At 33.0% G+C, this 25,788-nt stretch overlaps 1 protein-coding gene across 1 annotated transcript in view; it reads left to right on the forward strand.

Moving 5' to 3' along the window:
• LOC131850014 (protein CEPU-1-like) overlaps positions 1 to 25,788 on the forward strand; it is a 122,191-nt gene that overhangs the window by 89,196 nt on the left and 7,207 nt on the right. The window contains exons 3-6 of the mRNA XM_059200159.1: positions 6,519 to 6,646; positions 19,395 to 19,602; positions 22,287 to 22,460; positions 25,029 to 25,157. Of these exons, the coding sequence (XP_059056142.1) occupies positions 6,519 to 6,646; positions 19,395 to 19,602; positions 22,287 to 22,460; positions 25,029 to 25,157 (639 nt within the window). The remainder of the gene's footprint in view (positions 1 to 6,518; positions 6,647 to 19,394; positions 19,603 to 22,286; positions 22,461 to 25,028; positions 25,158 to 25,788) is intronic.

Below are 25,788 nucleotides of genomic sequence, written 5' to 3' on the forward strand. Positions count from 1 at the left end.
TACTACTCACAAAGAACGTGGCTTTCTATTGATAAAAGTATTTTCAAAATCGGTTCAGATTACCTCTTTATAATATTAGTATAGATTTGCAATTTTCTTATCAAGAGTATCATTAGGAAATAATATGTTAAAACAATACTTCAAAACTAATAAAATAACAAGACCGTATGCGAATTGTACTATAATGTAAAAAAAAAACTTTGTGACAGTGTACAATAATCAGTACTACAAATAACAATTTAACAGTTTAAATATGAACCCAATATAAATATGGCACAAGTTTTTAATATGTTTACACTGTGTAAACAGATTAAAAACTTGCCCAACTATTAATCAAACCAACAAAAGTACAGTTCCACTTGGAATCGGAAATTCTAATTTCGTGAAAAACGGAAGGCGAAAATGTTAATTTAGTCACAATTATTTCCACGGTTAAGGCATTGGAAGGCTTAACACGAGGTGCTGACTCGGTCACCGTGACAGGTGGCGGCTGTCACGGCTGCGACCGGCTTGTTTCCATTAACAGCCGTCAAGCGGGATTAAACGCAGAGATATTGCTGTTACAATTAAATATACGTGTATATTTATACATTCGGATAGTTACTTTAATAGATGAATATGAATAAAATAGATTTATCATGAATGGTGCTGGTGCTTTGCATCGGCTTCTGGGTAATGACTTTGTGAGTTTTGTGTATATTAGTATAATATGTTATATGCTCTCAATTTATGTAAAATTAAACCAATAAAACAGGGGGTAGGACATTGTTAATAACGAGGCTTTTTCACGAGAATATAGCATGGGGTTTCTCAAGTACCCTACCTATATTAAGGTTTTTTAAGAGTCGACAACATCCCTGGTTTTTCAGGCGTCCATAGGCTACGCTAACCATTTACCATCAGACAACAGGGCGTATGCCTGTTATCAAAAAAATGAAGATAGTAAAGGCCGTTATCAACCTCCACGTGGCCGCTATCGGTCCACCCTGGAAACCATCGTGGATAATTTCTGATATATTCGCCACGATGTGCAAACTGACATGACTCAGGTATCACCATATCATCCTTCGTTGATGTCACGCCAGCGTACACATTCCATTATCATTCCTAAAAATAAATATATTCAAACAATGAAAGAATTTCTCAAATCAGTACTGTAGTCCGGAGGTTATTTTACTTATAAAACAGCATGTTTATAATATATTAGTATGGTTAATAAATAATTGATTGTTATAATTTCAAAGTTTAGGTATTTATTTATTACCTATAGTTATATTATACACTAGCTGTATCCGCGACTTCATCCGCGGGGAATTTAACTTTATTTTTCTAGACAATTAGAGATCCAATTTTATTTGTATCTTTTAATAATGTATAGATTTATATATCATCTTATAATAATACGACCACAATCCCAAATAGGTGGTCTCAGAACCGTTGTTAACTGTCAATGTCAAGGTGAAATCAATGAATGCAACACTTAACATACGAACATTTCGCTACTCTAATAATACCGTAAGTATATCAACATTTATATGATTTTTTTTTTGCTGTAAAGGTCAATGACCCTATATTATATTTTTATTTTATTATAAAAGGATCCCGGAGTAGAATGGATATGAGCTTATTAAGGTAGTGGCGTGACTATGCGAACAGGTCCACGGTACGAAACGTAGCTGGAATGCAATTAGATTCCTCATTTTAGTGCCAAAGTTAATTATTATGTTAGGCTTTTGATTGCCTCCTTTAAATGGCTTTTTGGTATTAACTTGTGAGAACTTTCACTTTAAATCAGTCTACGAAATGAAGATATTATTATGATTTGATTTGTTTCTGTAAATTAAATTATTTCACACTTATTTCATTTACCACGTCATGTAGCTTGCTTTGTACGCTGTTTCCGATGAAAGGCAGTGTAATTACATGTATATATTACTAATATTGTAAACGCGAAAGTTTGTAAGGTTATGAATGTTTGTTACTCTTTCACGGAAAAACTACTCAACGGATTTTCATGAACTTTATAGTAATATTTAACAGAATAACACATAGACAATAATATAAAAAGAGATTTTGTAAATCGGGCGAAATGTAATGATAAATATCAGATAAATGTGATGCAGACGAAGCACGGGTCAGGTAGTCGAGAACGTTCCTTCTTATAAAGATTAATTCGATTCCATTCTGTTCTAAAATTATTTTTATCTTAAAAATAGATAAACAATGTACTGTTAAGTCTGACAAATACCTTTTATATTGTATGCCATACAACTATATTTATAAAATCCGCACAGGCAAAGCTTCAAATTCTAGAAAGTCCAGTTTTATAATATGGATTTATTTTCTAACGAAAGCTACCTCTAAGAAATGCTTTTAAAGATTCAACTGAACGATACCAAGCTTGCGAAGTAACGCTTGTAAATAAATAAAGTTGAAGTATTTGTGCACATTTGATGTCTCCTCGGCCTCGGTGGTCTAGCGGTTTTGCACTTTCTACCGATGGTCGCGGGTTCGATTTCTTGCACGGTACAAACATTTATTTATAATTCATGAGTATGTATGTTTTTATCAATCCGGATGTTTTCTATGTATATTATATATGTATTTAATTATTTCAACCAGTTATCTATACCTATAACACAAGCTCTTCTTAGCTTGAAATTGGCTGACGTTATGTGAATTATCCAGAGATATTTTTATTATTTTTATTATGTGTAGACGCCATCTATTGACGATATTCAAACGATAAAAATACGCAAACGTTTTTACAATTTATTAATAAAATTATGTATAGCATCATAATTTTATTAATAAATTAATTAAGAATGTAAAATATATTTCATTTACAGTGTATTTCATTAAATGCGATATATTCCATAAAATGGTCTTTACACAAACAGATAAACAGATGAATAATTATCACCTCACAACGATTGTAGGTTTTTTTATATTACATTACAAGCTGACCCGCGCAACTTTGTCTGCAAAATACTTACTTGACATTTATCATATCGTTTTATTTATTATTATTATTCTGATGTATAAGCTATATTATTGTAAAGATTCTTTAAAATCCGCTCGGTAGTTTTTTCGTGAAAGAGTAACAACCCTTCATCTATCCATCCATACTTACAAACTTTCGCGTTTATAATAAGATATATATATTCTATTATTAGATACATTATTATATATTATCATTATTATATATATAGATAATAGATATAATTCTAAATGTTATCGCAGTAAATTTCATAGAATGTAAACAAAATGACACGTGATTTACGTTTATCTATCCACAACCCATCAAAGCCAAATGAGGAATTGCCGTAGTTCGAGTTTGGGTCGAACCATGTTTAACTTTCGCTAATTGTTTGCTCTGGGGCCAACTAGAGAGACCAGTTTAATTTGACCTCTGTTCACATACACACCTTTTATTCCCCCAATAATTTGCCTACCGGAAAGAGGGGTGGGGTGGGTTATGTTTAACTGGACGTTCCCGACAATGTAATCTACTGAAAACCGATGTAACATCAGAAAGTTTTAATATGATTTATATTTAATTTGTTTATTGCTTGCTGTAAGTGTTGTAACCACTCAACGCTTCGTGATACTGAATCGAAATCGATGTTAATTTGGTGTGAAGGCTGTTGGGAGTTTTAGGGTTGAAATATTACTTGTACACACACAGTATCTGTGGTGTATTTCGTTGAATATTTTATACTAATTTTTTATTTAGTAAATATATGTTTTCAAGAAAAATGTTTACTTAAAATTAAAGAACAAATATTAGTTTCTCTATAACACTAGAAAGAAATGTATTTTTTTTAAGTTAGGTTATTCTAACAATTTTATGAATTTAATGGTAAAGTATTTTATAGTCATATGGCTCTTCCTTCAAAGGCCGTGGATACAATCGACAAATGCACAGTTTAAAAAAATCTTATTTTAAGTTTATTATAATATCAAAATTAATACTATTACTTAAGAATAAGAGCCTTAAAATTGTTGTTTCAATTAAAAAAACAATTTCCATAAAATTAGTAAATTCGCAATAGGTGCATAGGCTATTATACACTATACAGAGAATAATATAGTACGGAGTAGAATGTTGACAATGTGGTATTTTATTCTGAAAGCAGCAGTCAACAAAGGTTAATAAATAATTGCCAATTTTATAACAGTTTTATCAACATCTTATAATATCAGCCGATAATGTGGTTGAATATTATTTACAAAAATATTGAAAGAGATTACAAATGATTACTCCCAACAATAATTCACACATAAAATAATCTCAACGTTACTTATATATTATATATATTTTTCGTATAGCAGTATTTTAGTTATATAAATTCAGGATTGTCTGGTAATCATCAGAAGATCAATAGCGCAATAAGAGTTCGTAATTAAAACACGAGGGGAACGACCCTTAGTAATTACTAAGCAGCCCTTTGTGTAATATGGTGCACCGGACCCTTTATTTCTGCAAAAGCTTTCGGTTCTTACTTGTTTAGTATAATTCTCGGGTGTTTTGTATTTATTAATTCTGTTTGATATAATAGCTATAGTATTTAAGTATTAAAGATTAAAGGCTTTTACGAACCAGTAATAAAAAATAGTGCATAAACTATATTTATTTATTAATTAAAAGGTTTGGATTATTTATGAACAAAAATATATCATTATGACTATTATCTTAGATGGGATAGTCAGAGGCCAATTCCTGGATGTTTAAATGAGTAAGCGACATACCATTGGGCTCGCTCTGTTTTAGAATTCGCTATCTAAACCCGTTAGGAATAAGAATTGAAGGATATTGTTAGGAGCATTAGTTTTTATATCCACAGCGTGCTGTGTATGCTTGCCAAAAGTAAGGTTTTCGTTTATGCATGAGTGGGCTACAACCACATAACATGTGGTGTTTGCTCTTTATTTTGTCAAAATCTGCAATTCTTTGTCAATAATAGACCTAGGTTTGCAATGTATTTATTTAATTTGCAATATAGTAACGACCCTAATCATAATACAGATAAAACAAATGAATTATAACGTTAAACAAAGTTATTTAAATTTCGTTGCCTATACTTAATAATCTAAAAGAACAATATAGTTGTTATAACTATTTTTAATAAAAAAATGTTTAACTTACATCTCTTGCATATTACCTCTACATATTACCAATAGCGTGTAAAAGTATCCAAAATATATTCCGGTGTATATGAGTTATTTATTAAAGATATACCACTCCAAAAGTCAGTGATAGTAGTCAGATAGTAGTGATAGTAGTTAATAATAACTAGTGCGTAATAAATTTAGTATGAAAAGATCCAAATGCTGGGAGAAGTTTCCTAGAAGCTATGCTCCTATCTCTCTAACCTGTCCAATAGTAACAATAGTAGAACTACAGTAAACTGACATAAGTATGCATGATTTGCTATCTATTATTTCATATACTCATGAAGTGCTTGAACCCATAGTACGGATCGATAGGTTTTAAATAGGAAGCCAGTCGCCAACTGCATTCTTACGTCTTTAAATATTCATACAACGGGCCAGCTGTGTCCGTAAACGGTCTCCTATCATTAATTTTCAATACACTACAGGTTAGTTCAGTTTAATCGAATCGTGAAATAATTATACTCTTTCAATTATTATAGGATACTACATTAAATACCGGTCTACGACCGTACTGTGTATATGTAATATTAATGTACTATGAGATAATTTCAGTGCTTCGATTTGTAGCGTCTGTACTATATTTCGCAACTAAGCTATGTTTTTTTTATAATACAAATATATAATAATAACTCTGGACAATACACACAGCAGCATACAGCCGTAAGCTAATCAGAGCTTGTGTTATGTATACTAAACAACTGATATAAATACTTATATATATTTTTGTAAATACATACATATATAATATATATATCTATAGAAAACACCCAGACCAATACAACCTATTTACACTCATTATAGTCATGAATACAAACAAATGTTTGTACAGTGCGAGGATTGAACCTGCGACCATAGAAAGCGGTGTGCTAAACCACTAGACTACCGAGGCCATCAAAGGGTTTAATTAAACCTTTTTCTTTCTTTCTTTACGCCGTCTATTGTCAGCTAAAGGCAATTCGTCTATTTATTTTAATTACTATTACGTATAATAACAAATAACAGATTTACAATAATACAGCCTATATAATGATAATAATTATAATATTTCAGGACAATGCACACCATAATAAACCATATACTTTGTGTAGAAGATATATATGTATGTATGTATACATATATTATATCTTGAAGATATAATATATGTATTAATATCCTAGATAGGTTATTAAGAGACATTATCAACTAACGACGTCGTGGGTCGTGGTGAACGCAACACTTGATATGTTTAAATTATCACAAGTATATTTCAATTCAATGTACCATGACTTACGGTCTTAATTCTATTAATTAAATAACTTTGATTGCTATGTATGTGTAACAGTTTTTTCATTTATTTCCAGACTCCCACGTAATGAATCGTAAGATGGCAGATGAGCCCCAGTTCGAGCGTCCAATTGGCAATCATACCTTTCACATCGGCAGAGAAGCTGTTCTAGGATGCTCAGTAATCAACTTGGGGAAACACAAAGTAAGTTACTAGCGTAGACTTTACAGGAAATTACTACATTCCTTTGATGAGGTAATTCAGTTTGAGATACTATGATCTTACTGCGCAGAATCTGAGGAAAATCGGATTCGTTATGTAGAAATTCGTAGACTCTTCGTAGGGTTTGGAAAAGTCATTGTAAAAGTGAGAAACGACGTGCTACGTTGACACCGGCGACTAAAATGAGCAAAACAAACATGCAATGTTGTAAAGATTTAAAAATCGGGGTCTCATTTAGACTGCTATATATCTGATTTAGAACTAAAGCTATGATAATATTTTTTTAAAACCTAGAAATTCCACTTTAAAGAATTAGGTGAAATAGAGGTAACTACGTAACCGAGTTTGTACAAAATTTCAGTATAGATTCATATCAATATCATTATCATTAATTTTACCTCAATCAGTGTCTACAAATATTAAAAAAATATATATTGAAAACTAATTGAGCCCTCGACTCTTTATACCGTGGTATTCGATAATAATAGTCTTGTTGGATTCTTTAATCCCTTAGGAAGAAATAAAAAAGTGAACAGGACAGAAAGAACTCTATAAAAAAAGTTTATATTCAAATTTAGAATATTTTTAATTTGCCAGTTACAATAAATATTTTATTACTGTTTTGTTTGTAATCCAATTAAAATAAAACAGTACTCGGTTTAAAGTGAAGCTTACAATTATACTACACTAGTAAAATATCATACCCGAATTAGTTAAGCCATTCCTGAAATTATCTTGTATAAACTTGGAAAATCTTCCATGTACATACATAGTTCCGTTACATATTCATTATATGTATAATAATAGAATGTAATGATTGTTATTGTAGTGTATTATGTAACGAACAGTTAAAAAATCTTATATTCAATTCTAACATTTTATAATCAACACTTGGGAATTTGTGAGAAAAAAAAATGTAAAAAGAAATTAATCTTCAAATGTTTCTTTTGTGCTATCAAGGGGAAATCTTACAAGGAGCTAAAACTTTAATTGGCCCGTCTCTACGGATGCGGCATTAATACGCTGAGAACGGTAATTACCCGTTGTTTATTGCTTAGTTACTCGAATTATGGCACCCATTAACTTTGACGTAACGTTCACCTGTATACTGAATCTAAAACACGGAACTAGTGTACAAAATGCCGATACAACGTTTATAAAAAGTAAATAATCGTAATCATTATGTAGTTAAAAAATTAATTTATAACTTTAAAAATATGTATTTTGAATTATTAAGACATGAGTACATGATTAAAAGGGACTGAAGCCTATCGATTCCAGAAACATTAAAAAAAATAGTTGAATTAAGAATTGTATTCATTAATTCTATTCCTACTATTATTCTATTTCCTTTCGTCTTTATGTATAAGGTAATAGTATGTATATAGAGTTTTTTAGTATTCATAGTATACCCAAACTGTGCTCTGTTTTGGCACTAGTTAAGAGATGCCGTAGTATGTTTTTTAATTGGATATGAAATGATATGGTACCTAGCATAGCGGAGGTGGAGTAGTATCGGTGAAGAACACGATATCAGTTCTGTCGTGGAAATTTATCTGAAATATATCACGATGGTTGCACGAGACTGCATAGAGTTCGATCTGTAAGTCCCAGCAATGCACTAACTCATTAATAAAAAAAACCTTTCTCCCTGAGCTATCTCAATTAAAAATATATGAGTATGTAGGAGACAGTAACACGTTCTGGCTACCTAGTACGCTATCAACTTGTTACCCATTTCAATCGCATAAAAAAGGAACCTTTCTTTGGTTACTTTAGATCGGTGTAAAACAGTTATAGGAACGTACTATCCGCAATGTTCTCATGTAACGGCCATCTTGGTTTGATGCCCATGTTTTAGTGTAGCCATGTACTTAATAGTTCGTGACTCTTTCGTGGATCTCTCATTTTAGTTCGCAGCTCTCTTGCAAATTCGTTCGTTCTTTCAAATTCGAGTCAGAGAAAGACAGTCAAGAAAGGCTGGTCAATTTTGGCTATGCTTATGAGTATATTTCCTGCAAATGTGTTCATATTTATTTCAATGAAACTTTTTGGGTTTTATATAACTAACTAACGCACTAAAGATCGAAAAATCTGCGAACAAGTTAGTGTAGTTCGTATTTGCGAGCGCTTTTCTGAACTAGGTCTTTCACAGACTACACAAGCCTATTTTAGTGGGCTACCAATTCCGTGGAGTACCACGGGTCCCGAGCCAATAGTAGTTTCCACCAAATGGTAGGGTGTTAAATGATGGGCAAGTAATAAACTATAATGTACTTTGAATTTTACGATCGCAAGCAGTTTGCGGTGTCCATAATATTTCGTATATGATGGGTTTATACATAATATATTATTATTAATAATAAAACTTCGCTGAACTTGCCAGAAGAGGTTTACGGGATTCCCTAAACTACCGCCAGAAACTCGTGAAAAAAATATATGGCAGTAAACAGTGTCGTTTTTGAAATGAATCATAATAATAGGATTTGAATTGGCGAACATAACCTGTAATATCCACGTAAACGAAAATATAGTTGATTGGAGAATATTCATCATTTCTGATATCATTACAAAATTCATTATCAAAGCCTTCTGTGTATGAATCCATAAAAAAAACCTAATTTATAATAAAAAAAGTCCTCTAGTTTTCCGGAGATAAATGGCGATTCCAGTAAATGGTCAGAAATTGTATAATCTGTGAAACAAAATTAATATAAAAAAATGCAAGATAGTTTCAGTCTCACTTAAGTAGTTAATAAAAATTCTACTCATAAAAGATCATTACTTCATTAGGCATTTACATATACACAAAGTTACATACAATTAGTAATTTAACTTAAAATAAAAATATGCAAGCAAATAGAAAAATATATATAATTTTTTTCGTTTATGACCAAACTTATATTAATTACCATGTACATATGACAAAAATATATATTAACTACCTACATTAAGCAACTAGTGACGGATAGATGTATTCTACAAATGTAGGGTATAATAAAACACAGCAGTAGTAAAAAAAAAACAAAGCTATAAATGTTTATTTGTGGTGTACTAACTACTGTTCTAATTAAACAGAGCACATTAATCTCAATTGCATGGCTACTTCAATAATTCATGTGTCATTAATGCTACGTACCGATGGAATTAGAAAGAAATCGAGTTTCTTTTTTTTAATACGATTGCGGCAAAGAAGCATACGGCACGTCTGATGGTAAACGTTTACTGTAGCCTGATCACCTGAGACATCAGGAATATCACGTGCGCATTGCCGACCCTTAAGAAACCTTATTGTAGAGTACATCTTGAAAACCCGATGCTGTAGTTTCGTGCGAAAACCTCGGCAGGTAATCCATTTCATAATATAAATGTACGCGGGAGGAAGTCACTCTGAAACCGCACTGTCCGAGACCACTTAGGTTCTAGCGTGTGGAGATGAATTCCCTGTCGATGGCGAGCGGTGCGATGGTAGCTGTAGGCATCATGTCGAATAATTCCTTAGAATACTATAATAAATATGTTAGGTACAATGGCGAGAGCGAAGTGAAGTCATTATTTTGTAGATCTTGAGTACCGATGTCGTAGTAGAATTGTTGGTACGATTTGAACCTTTTTCTGGAAAGATAATAATAATTATAATTCCTGCTACCTTTTGTCGGTACGTGGTACCAAAGGTTGTCTGGAAGGATTACATAAGCGATGAGACCGCCTTTTGTACCCTATTACTCTGTTTATATCGATTCCTTTATTCCTTTTCGGTACTAATAAATCAAAATACTCTTTCGTGTATACAATGGTTTATTGAATAACTTTCAACACAGGTTACAACAATATAATTTAGAAAACTTAAAAAAAAACCATGAAACCATAGCGCGTTTTATTTTTATAACAACGCCATCTAGTATAATTTGTAAGAGTTGTGTCATGCCTCTGCATAATACAAATGAAAAAGGAGTAGTGAGATGTTGATGTAACTCAGAAAGAAACCGCTTAAACCTACACCTCTATGAATACTATGAATTCTTACATTGCATATATAATTGTATATGCAATGTAAGAATTCATAATGTAACACTACAACACAATGTAATGAAAACTGTGAAATTAGTAGTAGTAGTAAGATTTATATAATTGTATATGCATATTGGTAAATGTAACTGGCTCCTAATAAAGATAGGTGACACTGCATGTTGTCAACTCACCTGGCCATTCAGCGGTGGTTCTGGGCCAGACGGATAAGGTCTGCCTCGGTGCCACTGTTAGGCAAATTGTAACATCTCGGCTGGAGGCTCCTCTGGAGTTGTACAAAGGTGGAAATTAAAGAAATATAATAATATTGAAGTAAATTAATAAAAAGCACGGACGAATATGTCTGTGGAAAATTGTATTAAAAATAAAAAATAAAAAAACCTGCACCTCTGTCGCAAGTCTCGGGATCTCCTCGAAGTTTCTCTCCCGTACGATAAATCCACAAAATGCTTAGAAATTCGTCTCACTCTATGTAGATATAATTATATTAATACATGAAACAAAAACTTTGTACCCCTTTTTACGAAAATTGGGCGAACGGAGGAAATTTCGCATACTTATAGTTTCTATACAGAAATTGCAGAATGTTAATATTATTTTTTATTATGCGTAACAAATGCATAAAATCTATAAAAAAAACATTACGCACACTAACATATATTTGAGACACACAGCATATACACTTTTGTTTATTGTTAATGCTGGATCAAAGATCTTTTTTTTATTGGTTGAATTTTGACCACTAGTACTATATATATAATTTCATAAGTGTTGTGTATATATTTATTTGTAAGGAAACGGTATCAACAGCATTCGCCGAGTATCAACCCAATCTAAGAAAATGGCTTTCATTTCAAAAAGGGAAATGAGAAATTTGAATCACGCGCGATCTCCAAATTGATTTGGCGCTAAAAGCTGCATTTAAATCCTTAGTCACGCGCTGTTTTATTGTGGGCCAAAAGTTACAACGGCCCCGAATAGTCCGGGGTAATGTTATGTAATGTAATACTTGAAAATTGCAGACGCTTCCCTCACTTCCACGTATATAGATATTACCACGGAATACTTAATAGTTGTATTACTAAAATTGTGTCGAATATTATTGAAGTAAATTAAGTACAATTGTCGTAAGGATTTCAGATTCTGTATGTAAGTGGAATGGAAAGCAAGTTGGCGGCTCATCTGATGTTGGGCTGTAACCGTCGCCTATATATATATATATATTTGTGTACTGGCTGATCCCGCAAAAGTTGTTTTGTCATATAAATTAAAATAGTTATTAAAAATAGAGGTTGGTGATAGAAGAAAAAATGAAGAATATTTTTTTGGGGTAAGCCACCCTTAACACTTAAGAGTATCAAAATTAGTTATAAACCTATTCTCAGACCTACAAAATATACATATAAAATTTCATCAAAATCGGTCAAGCCAGAGGAGGAATTAACACAAACCTGTGACATCAGAATTTTATAGACATCAGAATCTTAATAGTTGTTTTACTAAAATTGAGTCAAATATTTATGAAGTAAATTTAGTACAATTGTCATAAGGATTTGAGATACTTTAAATATTTACAATTTTACGATTTCTGTATGTAAGTGGAATGGAAAGGAAGTTAGCGGCTCATCTGATGATAAGCTGTAACCGTCGCCTATATATGTATTACTATATAGGTGTTATCACGTTATCATATAGCATAACTCCCGTGATATCATTGATGCATTGCCATTACAGAAAACTAAGATATCACATCTTTTATCCTATAATTTCACTATCTATTTGATTCTACAATTGAAACACAGCTGTTAAACTTGCTTTGTGACTGATGTACTCATAGATGCTATTGAGGTACCTTGAAATTAAACATGTACGTGACTGTACTTATTTATTTCATCTATTTGCTGAACTAAAAAAGATCTCACCTATGAAGAAACTAGCTGATAGGTAACTGTTTAGGTTGTTAAACATACACCCTGAAAAGTCATGAGAGTATAATATAAATGTGACAACAATAGTAACCTTGGACAATTCAAACAGTCCCAATTTAACCAGAGCTTGTGTTGTGAGTAGAGAGCTGATAGGAATATATTTTTTTTTCATAGATAATGTTATGTACATTATCTATGAAAAAAAAATTATTAGTAGTTTTTGTGTGAAAGAATAACAAACATCCATATATCTATCTAAGTTTGTTAGTATGGATGAATATCCATAATGTATTCTTTCGCTGTATTAATATTAGTAAGATGCAAAAGTTGAAACTTAATTAATTATAGTGAATTTAAGTCCATTTAAAAAAATACTGTCTTACGCTTTGAACTGAAACATAGCTTATAAAAGTAAGCTATTTGACGACTGAAATATATATAAATAAGCAAAGGCGACAGAGAGGTACGGAGACGATTTTAAAAGGTCTAAGTTGGTAAAATCTGTAGAATCTCAGTAGAAATTATTTTAAGCTTTTGATCAAGTTATAAATACTACTACAAACTTGTTTTTCTAAAGGTATATGTTCTTAATTAATTTCCCTTCGTCCCTTGCCGTAATCAGCACGTAAAAGCTCTTAATGAAACGTAAATATAATCTAATAAAGTATCTTGCCACTTCCACCCGCCTAATATATCTTTATGGGGTCATATAACCCTTAATATGTGAGAGGAAATATGATTATCATCTCAAACAAACAGTTATTAAGACCATCCCACGTTTTCGCCTTAATTTTACACGTTTACATAGGCTCTACTTTATTAAAATCTGATAAATTAGAACCGTTTTAGCACCATCCCACACTATACATCAATTTATAAAACTGTTATAATCATATATACTTAGTTTCATTACAAACATTTCATTTTCGTTATAATAGCACCAACTGTTTCAAATCAAATCAAATCATATCAGAAATCATTCATTCATGTAGGAAAAATTTTTCCGAATATTTTTTCCATGCTGTCCAGTTCAGTATACAGATTTAACTGATACAGAGGAACTGGCAACAAACTTAAATGAGTTTATTTTTTTAATCTGAAGACTAATTTGTTTTTTATTTGCGAAACTGAGCAGTAATTATTTGAAATGCTCAGAATTAAATACATGCAAAGTTTAGATTACAATGATAAATCACTTTTCATTCATTGACTTCCTAAATAGTATTTTTAAAGTAAAATGATATATTGAATATGCGTAAATTATTAATGTTACAGATATTTGAAGTAAAATTTTAGTGCAATATCGGAAAAAAAGAGGGGCAAACGCAAAACAATTAAACATGCTATTTTCTATAGCATTAGGGTGGATGGGAAACAAAAAAAGAATAACAAATCGTCGTATTTCAGAAGACATTCTGAAGACAAATTTATTAATCGTGGATAATCCGTCGTACTCGCGAACCTTTCTACAAACATAAATGCTTGTCATCAGAACGCGAATGGCCCAATTTCTTTCAATATCACTGGACCCCTTAAAGTATATAAATACACGGTTCTTGAAAGAAGCAAATTTGAATTTACTCACTAAGATTACATGTCTCCGGATATGCTGTCACATGTATTTACCGTTCAAAGGGTTTCAACGATTCCAGTCAATGAAATACATGCAACAGAAAATATCAATTTGAATGTAAAGGAAAAGCAGAAGGGAACTAATCTGAGACATCAAAATCTGGCGTAATCTGCATCGGTAAACTAAAAATAATATTCGTTGAACGTTATCACTAGAAATTGTACCATCCCGCAGCGTATTAAATTAATGATACCTGTCAGAATTTGTTGAAAACGCTCCTCGAGACGTGAAGGTTGTATACAAAAGCGGAGCCCTGGCAAAGCGGCCATCATTCACTTGTACCAACAATGGAGCAATAAAATGTACAAGAAATAAAGGGGAACGGCCGCTTCGCAATGTACGTCACGAGATAACAGCCCGTTTCACGCTGTGATACATTCGTCATTTGTTATGTTTCCCGATATTTATGCGAGTGCACATTACATATTGCGGAATTCAACTGTGAACTAGTGGAAGGACAGTTAGATATGTATATTATCATGTATACTATTTGTCTTCGTAATGGCATTATCTTTCCTACCCATAAACCATTTCAATGTAGTTACATAATTTATTGTTAATGTCGTTTCGTTTGTAACTTCATATGCTCGAGCACATCTTGATTACAAATAAGAAGTTATACAGACTTTCGTATTGTTTATCGTTACTTTACCAAGATAATAATGAATTGCCTATAACAGTCCTCCCCACCTAGCCTAAATGTTGTACGCATGGTGCCTCCACTAACCAGTCCAGGTGACGGTGCCAGATGTAGCCGGTGTCCATCTTAATTTTGTAGTGCAGGCGTTCTAATCGTGTTAACACTACCAAGTTCCCAGTTCTGTCACGGTCTGCATAACTCCTGTTTGTACGCGGTCACCCGCTCCAAATTCTTGGCCAGGATTATTCTCAGCATCTATGCTGCTTTCGTTAATTGTTTGATCCGCATTAGTAACCACGTCCTTCATCTATTTTAGTCTTCATTGTATCAGAAAACTTCATTCTATTCTACCAGCCGTTTTCCTCAGATTATTCACATTACATCTTTTGTCTACGAGTATATTTTGTATATTTGAGTTCTTTAATATGTCACAGCTTCGTAAATTGTCGCATATTACACACAAATTTATACGGGTATGTTTATTGTGTCATGTAAATTAGAAACAAATGATAATAAATTATTTGTTAGCGTATGACAGTTCATTACTATTATGTTATTATTTTCATCTCATTGGCATATAATTTTACTCGATTCTTGAAAGATTGTAAAGGTCTTAAGGAACATAAAACACAATCATACTAAAACTGCTGTAGTACTTCGTATATGACAGAAATTAATAGTTCAAAGTTTATCGCAATTATAATACGTTACCGATTTAGCAAGAAAAGTTTACAAAATCTTAGACCTACCTCATATATTTTTTTAATTAAATGCAATCTGATCTGTATATATTTACATAGTATAAAATAGAGTTTAAATCTTTTAAACTACACAACGAATTTTAATGCAATTTTAGCAGTAGATAGAGTGATTCAAGAGGAAGGTTTATGAGTATAATAGATGTACATCCGTGCGAAGCCGTGCAGGGTAGCTAGTGTATTATATAGTATTATTATACCCTTTCAGTTACACCGCATATTTGGATATGTCTCCATCTGGTCGACGGAACAAGTAACATCACTTACATCCATTCAAAATCCTTTATTCCCCCATATTTTGTGAGAGGAATTTGACAGCAGCCATTAATTTATCCCATAACCACGCTGTGTAATGCCGCCCGCGATAAAGTGTGCCTGAGTGCAATGAAGTATTGTTAGGGTTGCTACGTAAATTGGCTTGTCTAATCTTTATTAATTACTTTCTCCCGTTAACTTTAAATTTTCAAAAATCCTAAGCAAACGTTCTATTTATGAAATAAATCTAAAAATGTTCCAAATTTGAATTAGCTATCGTTAACTTTAAATTTTGAAAAATCCTTAACGAACGTTCGATTAATGAAATAAATCTAAATATGTTCCAAATTTGAATTAGTTATCGCTAACTTAAAATTTTCACAAATCCATAGCGAACATTCTATTTATAAAACAAAACTAAGTAAGTTCTAAATTTGAATTTTCTAGACTTAGCTTACTTTTACCGAGTTGACAGTCATTTAGTAGATTGCTTTGTAAGCTGTGTTGGGAGGTTAGATATGACAGTGTAATTACAGGCATGACACCTTAGTCCTTTCGAATGGCAACACAGAGGGATACTACACACGTCACACGATGTCTAGATATGTGTTGTGCCGTTCTCGTATACATGTGGCAATTTTCACCTATATCAAAATGATTTGGTTGGGAGTTGATAAATAAATCTGGACACACGATAGTAAATACCAAAGTGAATCTATAATTTTATTAAATTTATAGTTACGATAATACATACCTATACCTGGTATCAAACCAAATTAATTCGAGAGACAGTAGTAATCCTGCCCCCTGTCACGTTAGATTCAAATTAGCTCAGCTAAATGTGGACCTGTCAAGTGTCACGCTTACCATAATATCAATAGTCGATAATACATTCTGTTACCTCATCTAGGGGTCCAGAAACAAAATGAAACAATATTTAAAGATGTATGACACATGTGATCCATAACTTTTATTTTACTTTCCTTTTTTATTTTTTCTTACTAATAGATATAGCTGTATTGCTATTGAAATCAAAATTAATTGTTATTTGAAACAATATTTGTAACAGATAAAGGCCCCACTCGACAAAAATTAATTTCAGGGATCCATTAATTTTCACAAACAAGGTAGAAATTTCACACCAAAATTTGTGCCTTAACATAATATTTGATACTATTTTATATCTGTTAAAATTTGCGGTATAATTAATTTCACCCTGAGGCTATATGCACAAATAAAAGTACCGCAAAAGATGATAATTTACAATTATTTTTACTTTGGAATAACATATTTTAATTTATTACATACTTACGAATGAATCGTGTCAAGTGGGACAGACGAGAGTGATTCTTCTGTCTTCTTTTAAAGAGTGATAACCATATGTTAACTCAATAATAATGTAATAGGTACGAGAGTTTTCGTTTATAGCATAGAGGACAAATATGTTTGCTGCTCAGGTGAGCATACCGTCAGGTAATTGTAAATGATTACTGCCGCCCATGAGCACCCGCTGCATCAAGGGAAAACGTAGGATGGTGTTTTAGTTACTTTTGGGTGGTGCGATGGTGAAATACTGCAGCTGGTAGTAATCAGAAGGGCAGCCTTAATGTTTTTACTTAATATAAGCGTTGTACTGATAGAGCTGATGATACTAAAGTTTCAGATAAAAGTAGAGTTATTTTCTACTTCGAATTTGATTTAATTTTATCTGTACAGACTACTTTTACCTTTAGTACTAATCATGTATCCTCATAAATTTAGTTTGCACTGTAATTTGAATTTTACATAGTATGTAAATTTTAGGTTAAATCAAATGGGGACATCAGCCAATACGTAAACTCTGGAGTATAGGATAGTTATGAAATTTTACTTTTAATTTTTTCGAGTTGGGGACTACCAGAAAAATGATTCAAAAGTGGGCGTAATCTACCAGCATTACCTACTAAGCCAGGCTCACCTAAATTATTGATAAGACTGAAAGTAAATAAGTTTATTACCATGTTAGTTTTAGTAGGTACTTAAGTACTTAAGACCGACTGTTTAAAATTCAAGGAGCTTATAACCCGGACTGCGGCGAACTAAATTAAATACAAAGTCGCTTCTCCCCGGTCGAGACGTAAATATCCCTGCAACTCCGTACTAGGGATGTGACTTTGTGCACAAAAATATCAAATCAAATCAAAATATTTTTATTCAGGTAGGCCTAGTATACACTCCTATGACATGCTAAATTTACAGTCATTATACCTTATTATATAATCGATTTTAATTCTTAGTGCAACTATTTATAAAGTGAATAATAAGTTTTAAAAAATAATCGAATTATATACTATGTCTACAGAATTTAAAATTTTTCTTTTTTTATACATCACCACTTGGCATTTTTTTTCGAGTACGTTGTTTCGCCTGTAATCAATTAGTGTTGTTACATCTATGCTACTACATACTTCTATATTTAACCTATTTATGTTCTTCTTGTGTTTCCCTTCCTTTATGTTGGAGGTCTGTCTAAGTAGTTTTATTACTTCCGGTTTTTCGAGAGTCGTGAGACACAAGGTATTGTACGAGCAGCCGGAGCCGTGAGCGGATGGTGGTCTGTGAAACAAATAGAATTTTAGATATGCATATTCAACTACCAATTTGTTTCATAATCGAATCGATAATTTACTCAAGCGCTCCACACTGTGTAAAGTTCAAATTATTTCTGCATTCTGTTATAAATGTTCTGTTTCTGATTGATACTCTGTTCTCAGAATTATTTCTATTATAATTAATTGATTGCATGACTTCTAGCTGCAGGTACGACCTATTCAGCGGTTCTTCAATTAAGAAATGAATAGTGTAATGCTTTCTCCAATAAATATCTCAGGTTTAAAAGTCAAGTTGAATGTTTACAGATTATTGTGAAAGGGAAAATTATTTTATTTGTTGCTTCCTGGGTCATTTATAGTTCAAATACTCGTTACAAAATTTGTCTATATGTAGGAACATATTATTATTATCTGCGATGGAGAGGTACAACTATTCTGTTGCAAATTTCAATTTTGTTTAAAGAATAAATAACCCTGGTCAATTAACACATCGCCATCTAGTCCCATGGTAACTGCTTGGGTACTAGACTACTGATATACATACTTAGATTTTTTTGTAAATATATACATAGTAAACACCCAGACCAATACAAACAATCATACTCATGAATACAAATGTTTGCACCGTCTGTGCGTGGAATCGAACCAGCGACCATCGAAAGTAAGGAAGTGAGCGATATGTTTGCGGCTAAAATAGGTGAGACTTATGTAGGTACCTATGCAGACGAGTTTTTATAGTCTACCTCGTTAAAAATAATCATCATCATCATCATCATCAGCCCACTACAATCCACTGCTGGACTCAAGGAACGCCACTGGGTACGATCTTCAACAAAAAAATATTATTACAAGTATATTTAGCAGAAATATAACAATGTTTATTTTTTTATTAACAGGTGGGCTGGCTCCGAGCTGAAGATCAAACAGTTTTATCGTTACACGAGAGAGTGGTCCTCGGTCCCCGGTATACAGTCAGCTTGGATACCCCAAGCACTTGGCAGTTAAGGATCCGGCCTCTAAAAGCAGAAGATCGGGGCTGCTACATGTGTCAGATTAATACACAACCAAGCATGAAGTGGCAGATTGGATGCATAGATGTATACGGTGAGAAATTTTATACAAATATGTCAATTCTTCCAATATGATCACATTAAATTAACTAAAATAAAACGAACTAATTTGTAATAAAAGCATCGTGGCTTAGTGGTTTACATACCCTGAATTATGCCCAAGAAGTCGTGAGTTCAATCATGTGGACCTTCATTACAATATCGACAATCGATCTCAATGTCTCTGACTACCCCATATGGGACAGTAGTGGTGATGGTATGTTTTATATTTTGTTTTTATTTATTGTAAGAACTCATTAGACATTTAAATAAAGTTTAAATATAGTGAAACTTTCTATTTTGTTAATAATATAGAAAGTTTCTGTCATATTAAATAATAAATTCCAATTAAATTCTATAAATCAGTAAACAGATATAATTTATTAAGTATACCCATAGAGCACTTAAGTAAATTAGAAAGCAACAAACCGAATTAGAAACTTTATGAAGGTGTATTCAACTGTGAACATTCCCAAAGGAAACTTCAAACGAACGATTTCTTTAAACGCATAATAGGTAAAAATAAAAAGAGGGGAAGTCTTTAAGCTTATTAAGGATAGGACCGATCTCAAGCTTCAAAACATTTCAAAGTACTTACGTCGAACTTAGAACAAAACTCAATATCAATGAAACGTCTCGAATGAAAACAGTGGGAAAGTATTTTTCGTCGAGAAAAATAAATCACAGCTAGCTCTACTTTTCCACCAATAGCGGGGGCCAACTTTTATCGCTTACTGCTCAAATTAGTTTGGAGGTTATTCTTTTTTTCACTCCTCGAGTTTTGAAGTATGGATTTCAATATTGAATTTTCACTATGTCTCGAAGTGGCGTCCAAAGTTTGCGAACGACTGGGAGATTTAATAAAAGAACGACATACAGAAATGTAGGTAATATCAAATCTCCATAGATTATGTATATAGAAATCGTTGAGAGCATCGTGGTCTAGATGTTGCTACTCTTATTTACATGAGTAGTAGTTACATTGTGAGTTCAAATCTGTCTAACAAAAAAAAATTCCTGTGTTTATTTATATGGATATCTGACTGACTCTTTGGTAAGAGAAACACCGTCATCAAAGTAAAAGTCAGTCTATGAAAAGGTGGTAGGCATACCTCACATTGGATTTAAGTATCAATGACTTCGGTGATCAATTGGTTTAGAACACTGCTTTATTTCTGATGGTCGCTGATTCGACTCCTCGCATGGCGTATTTGTATTGTATGTATATGAGTATGATTGTTTTTACCGGTCTAGGTATTTTGTATGTATGTTATATATGTATTTACAAAATCTAAATATTTATATCGGTTATCTAGTAACCATAACACAAGCACTTCTTACCTTGGGACTAGATGGCGCTGTGTGGATTGTTCAGGGGAAAAAAGGATACTCATTTGCATTCTACGATATGCTTATGTAGTGCAATAGTACGGCTATTGTAATACATTTAGAACATCATCATACAAGGCTCTACATGCCATACGGGTCCATTAAGGTCTTAGAGTTGAGGTCCAAGTTCTTACTTGTCACTTGCGTCTGATGGTTGTTTCATTACTGAGATGGTTATAAGATAGCGTAATATTAATACATCAACTGTTACGTTCATTATGTCATCAACAGTTCATAATGCTTATGAATACACACTTGGATAATATTCATCTTGGTATATCTTTCTTATATATAAAATTCTCGTGTCACAATATTGGCTACGACACTTTTTCGAAACGGCTTGACAGATTTTTATTAAATTTTATATGCAATTCATCAGGTCTGAGAATCGGCTACGATCTATTTTTCATACCCCTAAGTGATAAGAGTTACCCCTAACATTTTTTTTGGGCAAATATTTATTATTTATTTCTTTATAATGTGACATTAAAAATATATACAACCCTAAATTTTCACCCTTCTATCACCAACCCCTATTTCTTAGCGATTTTAATTTATATAGCAGAACATTTACTGGGTCAGCTAGTATTACATATATTGTTGGATTCAATATTATTTAAGCTGCCGACGATGTACCAACATCAAAAGGCCACAAAGTTAAAAGCCAATAAAACCCAGTACGCAGCACTTGTGCCGCATCCCCTATACTCCCTTCGCTTATGTAAATAGCACTGATCCGAACAAACGACATGGGTGATACACTTGAGTACTCGTAAACCGCTATACCGACTCAGCTGCTAAAATGTAGATGCTCCTGCTTATGAAATCTGTTGCATTCAACGTAGCGTCTCATTAAAACACTCATTAACTCTTCTTGGTTACGTAGTGTTATAAATATATTTTTTAAATTTATTTAGCTTTCATATATGTAATTATAGTTTTAAGTGTGTAACAAATAATACGATATTTATATTTTTTGTCTTCATAAAAGTATATGTAAAGTCCTATGTAGGTATTAGCCTCTTCCAGGGGGCGCTGGGGATTGTTAGGTTGATCTCCACGCGGTCTTCCCTGAAAACCATCATAATAAGTTCCTCGTGAATTTGTATATGTACCTACATAGTATTTACTATGGAGGTCCAATATACAAATTCATTCATTGCCAAATGGCAATCTACCTAATCATGTCTAGAATATCTAGAGGATATTTTCATGTTAACCTGATTAAGTTTGCACAAATTTAATACTGTTATAGAAATAACTAATACTGATTAATAAACTGTCTAACAGTTCCGCCTGATATAATAAATGAAGAGACATCAGCAGATGTATCAGTTCATGAGATGGATAACATCACGCTGATATGTAAAGCGACTGGACACCCACCTCCGAAGATAACTTGGAGACGGGAGGACAATGAGTCGATGCTATTGAAGAAAGTTGGAGGCAGGGACTTTTATAAAGGTAAGTTAACACTTGTATATGATTTAAATAAGAAAATAAAATTTTATTTACATACTTTATGGTATGGGTAAGGACAGGGAAACTTTTATTTAAATACCTTAAAACTTTTATAATTTAACCTACGAGCTATGTGACTTGCCTATTGTGAAACTGATGTAGCAATGGGTAGGGCATATAGATCGTAGGACTAATGGCAGTTGGGGCAGTAAGGTCCTCAACTGGCTTCCCCGGACCGTAAGATGCAGTGTGGGGAAGGCCTTCAACAAGGCGAACCGACGATCTGGTTAGGTTCGCTGTAAAGCGATGGCTGCGAGCAGCGGAGGACCAATCGTCGTAGAGATTATAGGGGAGAGCCTTTATTCAGCAGAAGACATCTTTCGGAATGAAATGATGATGATTAACTATTCTTCTTGTGAATCCTAAAGCTTCTTGAATAGAAAAAGAACTGAATACATATACATAAGTCAATAGTTCTGCCACACACTCTGTGACGTATAACTCAAGTTTTAATATCTAATTAAATTTCAATTTCACTAGAACCTTATAGTATTATTAGCTAATTTTTGTAATAACTGTAATAATAAAAATTTATTGTTACAGTTATTATAGGTTAGTTAGGTAAATACCTCGTTCAACAAATACTTAAGAATATTTTAAAAATTACGAAATAATACAACTTCGTTAAATATGCATCAACGAGCTTAAACTAAGGACTCTATATTAGCCCTTCAGAGCCCTTTTGAATATAAATCTCCGAAGGCATTTAACTTAACCAGATATTGGAAATAAAAGAGGACTGTCTGTGTTTATTTCAAACAAAATTTTATCGTTTCATCTGATCATGAAGATATCTTTGTAGGAAAATGAAAGGGACTGACAGTTAAGGTACAAATAGGTTTGGGCACAAAATATTGAAAAATTATTAAGCTTTCATGGTTATGACATCTATTTATTATTTGTGTTTTAATATATTTCAATTGAATCCGTAAATCCTTTGAATAATATGCAGCAAATTTATATTTTATTTTCTGGAAGAGTATCTAAGGTAGAATATTAGTTTTTACGAACTATTCTACTATTATTATTAACATACTCTGTATGAAAAAGAGTCTAGTGCAGAAGGTACTTCAAAAACCAGAGGTTGTCTAAGTGTACCTTAATCTCTCTTATTTAAGCGACCAAACAGCTTGCTTTGTAATCTTTGTTTCAGTTGTAGGGTACACTTAGTATGATATTACAGTCTAAGAAGCATGACATCTTAGTCCTCTAGAGTGTCAACGCATGAGTGGTATCGCAGGTGTTACATGATAACGGAATATCAGATGTATTGTTTATGTATATAGGCGAAGGATGGGGTATCCTTTACATCTCTTAATATCAGGTGGGCCGTATCTTCTTTGCCATTCCAATTACTTAAAAAAACATACATAAAGGGGCATAAAGCCAACTCCTACCTGACGAATAAGTTTTATCGAACCTCGGCTTAAGTGGTTGTAATTTCGATCCCCGTTTGAATGGGACAGAGGATCGAGAGAAAAAGGGACAGGATCGATCTGAGGGAGAAAATATTCATGTGTTAAAAATTGACACGTAAATGATTAAAGCCGATATAAAAAATCATGTTTTTTGTGGAATAAGATCCAGAATTGATAAAACAATACTCCTAGATACAATAGCTGCCTTTACACGTACTCTAATTCAAGTGCGAATAAGCTATCTTGCAGGAAATAATGTGTACGTAAATATAAACAAAGAGAACGAGAATGACCGCGCGTGTGGCCAGCTTGCGTATTTCCGCGTCCTTTAATCGTGCGTTCCTTAGCGCCTTTTTATAATAATTAATTATCATTGCAAATGGCGGACATCCGACTATGGAGTATTTACGTAATCATAAAGTTATTAATAAAAATATATTTTTATAAATTAATATCTGTGGAATGTTTGACATAAGTACCCAGCCCAGAAGACGCGGCAGACCCCGTCTCACATGGATGTCCGTTATTGAGAGGGATATAAAAAGCGCCAAAATAACATCCCAGGACAGAACGTCCTGGCGAAGACTGACCAGACGGGCCGACTTCAAATAAATGGGACCAAGGCCAGGCAAAAGAAAGAATATCTGTGGAATGTAAATTACACTTTTAAATTAAAAATTTACATTTTAAAAGAAAGTTAAAGGACATTTGTAAACATTTAATGACTTACGATAAATCACGCGATGGAGTCGACACAAAAAAAAATAAAAAGCAATCACGTTTGCGCGCGCTGGCTTTCCCGCGCTAAATCCGGCGTACACCTGATCGCTTTTTGTTTTCGGACTACTCTGATGCTGTTGGCTGCTTAACAGCCTCACCGGACGATAGGGAGCGAGAGCAGATGGTACTCCAAACCCGCGGACTTATGGAGCGGCTGAATGCCAACTGCCGGATACTTTACTCTGAGGGCACCGCTAAGGGGTAATTTCGATCCCCGTTTGAATTGGACGGAGGGTAGATTGGAGGGAAGTCTGATGTCGCGTGAAAGAACGTGTCGTGTAAAAGTAGTTAATAAGGTGTTTCTATTATGCAGTTGTGAGCTACGTGGGCATGTCACTTCCGCTATGGCGTGTCGATCGACGGCAGATGGGAGCCTTTCTATGCATCGCATCCAACGATGTACCACCTGCAGTCAGTAAGCGGATCACACTTAACGTTAATTGTAAGTATAAAAAAAACTTATTTCTACGTTAGTTTTTTGAAAATGAACCGCCAAAATACTGATCATAAAGACAAGTTGCGAATAAAAACTATACAAAAAATAACACTTAACTTGATTCTGAGGTAAATGTAAGAACCTGTTATCTGAATAAGGATAATCTTACCTTTGACTTCTTTACAATTTCCGACGGCCTTAGTGGTCTAGCGGTTTAAAACACCGCTTTACTTCTGATACTCCCGGGTTCGATTTCTCGCACGGAGCAAACTTTTGTATTCATGAGTATGATTGTTTTTACCGGTCTGGGTGTTTTCTATGTATATTATGTATGTATTTACGAAAAAAATTTCTAAGTATTTATATCAGTTGTCTAGAACCCATAACACAAGCTCTGCTTACCGTGGGACTAGATGTTGCTGTGTTTGTCCAGGCTTATTATTATAGGGTTATTTGAATTTACCAATATCTAGTTATCACATTTATAAATTAGGTTTAATTATGATTATTTATAAATTGTAAAAAAAAAATCTTGATCGACGCAGTCAAAGTCGCGTGTAAAAATTAGATAAATATGGAGAAGCTTCTAACCAAAATGACACCTAACATATCTGAATAAGGCTACCTAATCTTACCT

This window comes from Achroia grisella, unplaced genomic scaffold (genome assembly GCF_030625045.1).
Source record: "Achroia grisella isolate CSIRO2021 unplaced genomic scaffold, CSIRO_AGI_Agris_v1 utg676, whole genome shotgun sequence".
Lineage (NCBI taxonomy): Eukaryota > Metazoa > Arthropoda > Insecta > Lepidoptera > Pyralidae > Achroia > Achroia grisella.